This window comes from Helianthus annuus, chromosome 3 (genome assembly GCF_002127325.2).
Source record: "Helianthus annuus cultivar XRQ/B chromosome 3, HanXRQr2.0-SUNRISE, whole genome shotgun sequence".
Classification (NCBI taxonomy): domain Eukaryota; kingdom Viridiplantae; phylum Streptophyta; class Magnoliopsida; order Asterales; family Asteraceae; genus Helianthus; species Helianthus annuus.
Genome location: NC_035435.2, coordinates 62802470 through 62806696, shown reverse-complemented (window position 1 = coordinate 62806696; position 4227 = coordinate 62802470). Strand labels below are relative to the sequence as shown.

At 36.1% G+C, this 4227-nt stretch overlaps 1 protein-coding gene across 1 annotated transcript; it reads left to right on the top strand.

Moving 5' to 3' along the window:
• Positions 1-241: 241 nt before the first annotated feature.
• LOC110929418 (cell cycle checkpoint control protein RAD9A) lies at positions 242-3990 on the top strand. Its single transcript, XM_022172575.2, has 10 exons — positions 242-465; positions 1104-1223; positions 1307-1415; positions 1523-1759; positions 1886-1998; positions 2422-2486; positions 2632-2831; positions 2932-3079; positions 3523-3569; positions 3653-3990. Exons 1-10 carry the CDS (start codon positions 361-363, stop codon positions 3790-3792), a joined length of 1284 nt encoding a protein of 427 aa, XP_022028267.1. The 5' UTR covers positions 242-360; the 3' UTR covers positions 3793-3990.
• The last annotated feature ends 237 nt before the right edge of the window (positions 3991-4227 follow it).

The window sequence follows — 4227 nt, the reverse complement described above, 5'->3', positions numbered from 1 at the left end:
TTGATAACTGTTTAGTTTCATACATTCACTTGTTTAACAAACTATACACGTGCATTGCATTTGAATGACGATTGAAAAAACAAATACAAGAGTGGGGGTTGGGTCCAAAGCCATTAAAGTTGCTCTTCTTAACGTCAACGATTCGAGCCCAGTAAAAAACGAATTGATGTAAAAAAATATCTGTTGTTATAGAAAAAGAGAAAAAAGCCCAACAAACCCATAGAATAACAAACACCCTCTTCTTCTTCTTCTTCTAAGCCCATTTTCTTCTAACCCGTAGCATTTAACCGAAGGAAGAACCCAAACCTAGTAAAATAAGAGGAGGGCCGGTTGGAAGAACTTATTTCCCGCCATTTGTTGATGGATTGGAGGCTGAGTGGAAATGCTCTGAAGACGTTTGCTCGATCCGTGGCGTGTCTGGCACGCATCGGCAACGAGCTCACCCTCCAAGCTTCCCCTTCCCAGGTTAGGTTACCTTTATGCTAGGGTTTATGCACCCATCCACTTTTAATTGCTTGTGTTAGGAGGTAGGTAATTTAACCAATCGGTTTTATGAAATTACAGACTCACTTATTAGGTTTCATGAAATTAGAGGTCTCTCACTCATGACAAGCAAGGTTTTCTTTTTTCCCTTTGTGGGATTGATAAAGACTGCGAAGCTTCAACATGTATGTATGTATGTATAGTCAACTTAGCTGTAGCCTACTAGTCAATTTCACCAAGCTTTTACATTTTTCATATGAATCTACTACTTTGACTGAGCTTCAGGTGTTGCATTAAAGCAAAACTGTAGAGAAAGATGAGGTTAACCAATATAAGAGTGTGTAAAGAGTATTCATCATCTGTCTGTCTGTATTGAAATTAATTACCCAAGGAAGGGGTTTGGAAAATATGAGTATGCATTATTTATCTCTTTTCTTGAACCCATCTTCAACTACTGGAATGTTGATTCGGATTACATTTTTTCACCTTTAATCATAATCTAAATCTGGTAACGCCACTTAGAGAAAGAGCTTTCAACCATGATTAATGTACTTGTTTATTGGTTTTCGTTATTACCATCTTATTATTCTGAATTATCTAACAGTTATCTTGTGTCTCAGTTAGCTTTGCACACCCTCAACTCTTCAAGGTCTGCGTATCAGTCTATCATACTAAAGCCTTCTTTCTTTGATACGTATACCGTTACTGGAGCCCAAGTGCAGTGCAGCGTGCTTTTAAAGGTATACTTATACATCTATGATACAATGTGCACTGTATAATGTATGTTGAAACAGGAAGTTTGACCCCACTAAATTGTGTGCAGGCCATTTGTTCTGTTCTTAGGACACCATTAACAAGTATCGATCATTTAAATGTGAGATTGCCTGATCCCGATGCATCGAAAGTGCAGTGGACTTTGGACTGCTTCAATGGTGAACCTTTCTTTTTTTTTTTCTCTCTCTCTCTCCATATTCTGATAATAATTTGTGTAATTGTTTTTTTTTTTTAATTATGAAGGGAATGATTATGAATTGTTCAGGTATGAAAAAATCATATTGGATTACATGCAATGTTGAAGCAGACGTACAGCAGCTCTCTCTTGATAGAAGAAGGCTCCCAAGCAGCTTTGTAGTGAGACCGCGTGATCTCAACAGATTGCTTTCTAATTTTCAGTCAACTCTTCAGGAAATAACTGTCATAGCAACAGAGCCCACATCTGATGATGAGGTTGGAGGCAAAGCTGTTGAACTTAGAAGTTATATAGACCCTGCCAAAGGTAACTTACCCTACAAGGTCCTTTCTTATTAGCTATTTCATACAAGTGTCAAAATGGGCGGGTTGGGTAATGGGCGACTTCTTTTTATGCTACGTGTAACCCAAACTGCTCTTTTTTTTTTTGTAGAAAATGATTCATCTTTACACACTCAGTTGTGGATAGATCCTTGTGAAGAGTTTGTGCAGTATAAGCACACCGGAGACCCCGTAGATGTAACCTTTGGTGTGAAGGAATTGAAGGTACTATAAGATATACTTCTACTTTCTTCATCTGTATTTGTTTCTTAAGGCTAATAATTTGTACATGAGTAGATATATATACACGTGTGGCTATTTTAATTAATTTACTTATTAATGGGTCAATTAGGGATATAGTTATCCTAATTGGTTAATCTAAATATGTTAGCTGGATAGGAAATGGCATGAAAATCTCGGAAAGTGTAATTTGAATGCACAAAAACCCTTATTACAGATTTTACTCGTCATGAACTTTTGAAATTTAGTTTAAAATTTATTTTTTTTTTCTTTGATTCTGTTTGCTATTTATAAAAAAAATTGATTTAAAATTCTTGTATTATAGTATTGTGCTTAGTCGCATCTACTTATTTATACATCATGCATTTATTTTTATTAGAGGTTCACTTATATGGAATCCTTTGACAGGCATTTCTTTCATTTTGTGAGGGATGTGAAGTCGACATACACTTGTATTTTGAGAAAGCTGGCGAGTAAGGAAGCTTCCACTGAAGTCTTCTTATCTAAGTGGTTTACTTTATAATACAGACCATCTAAAGTTGAAACTAAGTATAATATGATATATAAATGACAGGCACTAGTTGACATGTGATGTCCGTTTCTTATTTTTTCTTTCAGGCCTATACTGATGGCACCAAAGTTTGTGGATGATGCTTCTGTTTCAAACTTTGATGCCACTTTGGTACTTGCAACCATGCTGGTGTCTCAGCTCCATGGCACAACAACTTCATCGGAACCTGTACCTGCAGCTGCACCGCCAAAAGATAATGTTTCTGAGCATCCTTCCGATCACACTAGAATTTGGTCAGATCTTTCAGGTTTGCGGCTTTTCTCTTTACTAAATTTGTCACCAATCAATATATGATTTTGACAACATATTTTAACGTAACAAAAAAAATATATATATATATATAACAGCAAGTGCCACTAAAAGTGCAAATAGAGCTAGTGCTCGTGTACACGGGGAAAGAGAACTGAATACAAATGATCATGGAGATATTCAGAGGATTAGCACAATGCACATCTCTAAAGATGGGCCAGATGGAAGAAATTTCACCACCAACGCGTATCCTAAAATGCTATGCTTGCTTGCTTGCTTAATGCTGGTAGATTTACTTATAAATGGGGTGATTTTGTTTGTTTTCATCTCAAGTAGATCAAAAATTTTTAAAAAGGTCAAACCTACTTGAAGTCCTCCCAAGTTAATTTTCTTTTATTTTTCTTTTTGGAAAAGCAAGGCTTATTTTTAATGCATGCGACTTGGTAAATCATTTTATTCATAAATATAGAGTACTATTCTAGTGATATTCTGTTTTTTTTTTTTTTTTTGAAAGGAGTGATATTCTGTTTGTAATCACTATTCATTCGTAAGGTATATTTTAAATAATGAACATAGGTCAACAAAAACTGACCAAGCCCATCTTGCTACCTTGAGTTATCACAAGGTAACCGGTTAACCCTTGTGCCTTTTAAATGTGGTTACACGGGTTTTACTTGACTCGATATTAGCTCCAACCCAACGCAAACAGAGCATGAACATGTGGATGAAGCTCGCGGTTAGTCTTAGTCATGGATTGAATTTTTCAGCATATCAATTTACAGCAGCTAATGCTAATTAATTATTTATTTTTATGTGCAGATAGGAGGGCTGAAATCAATGATCATGGCGTTGTCTCACAACACCATCTCAGTAACTGGGTTGATGATGATGATGATGATAACGACGAAGGGGATGATTCAGAACCATATATCCAGGCAACACCACCATATTGTGAGTGAACCGTGTGATGAAATCTTTGTCATTTGTTGTTGCAAGTGCCACACTTGTTTTTCGAATGGTCTGAACAAATGTAAACATGTAACTACTATGATGTTATGGTGTACATGTTTTCCAACCAAGGCATATCATCGAATCGCTTTCTTTCCTTACGTTCTGGTAGTTGTTGAGTAAATTACAAAAATGGTCATTTATGCTTATATCAGATTGCAAACGCTGTCATTTATCTTTAAAAATTACAAAAAGAGTTAAATGCTTGGTTGCACCCAGTGGTTTGCAAAAATTACAGACTTGGTTCCAGTGGTTTACTAATTACATTCGTGGTACTAAAACCTGTCAAAAATGAACTCGTTTGGTCCTCTGCCCTAACATCAGTTAGATTTCTTAGTTAACACACCCCATGTGCATGTCACATGAGGGTAATCTTATGTGAATTT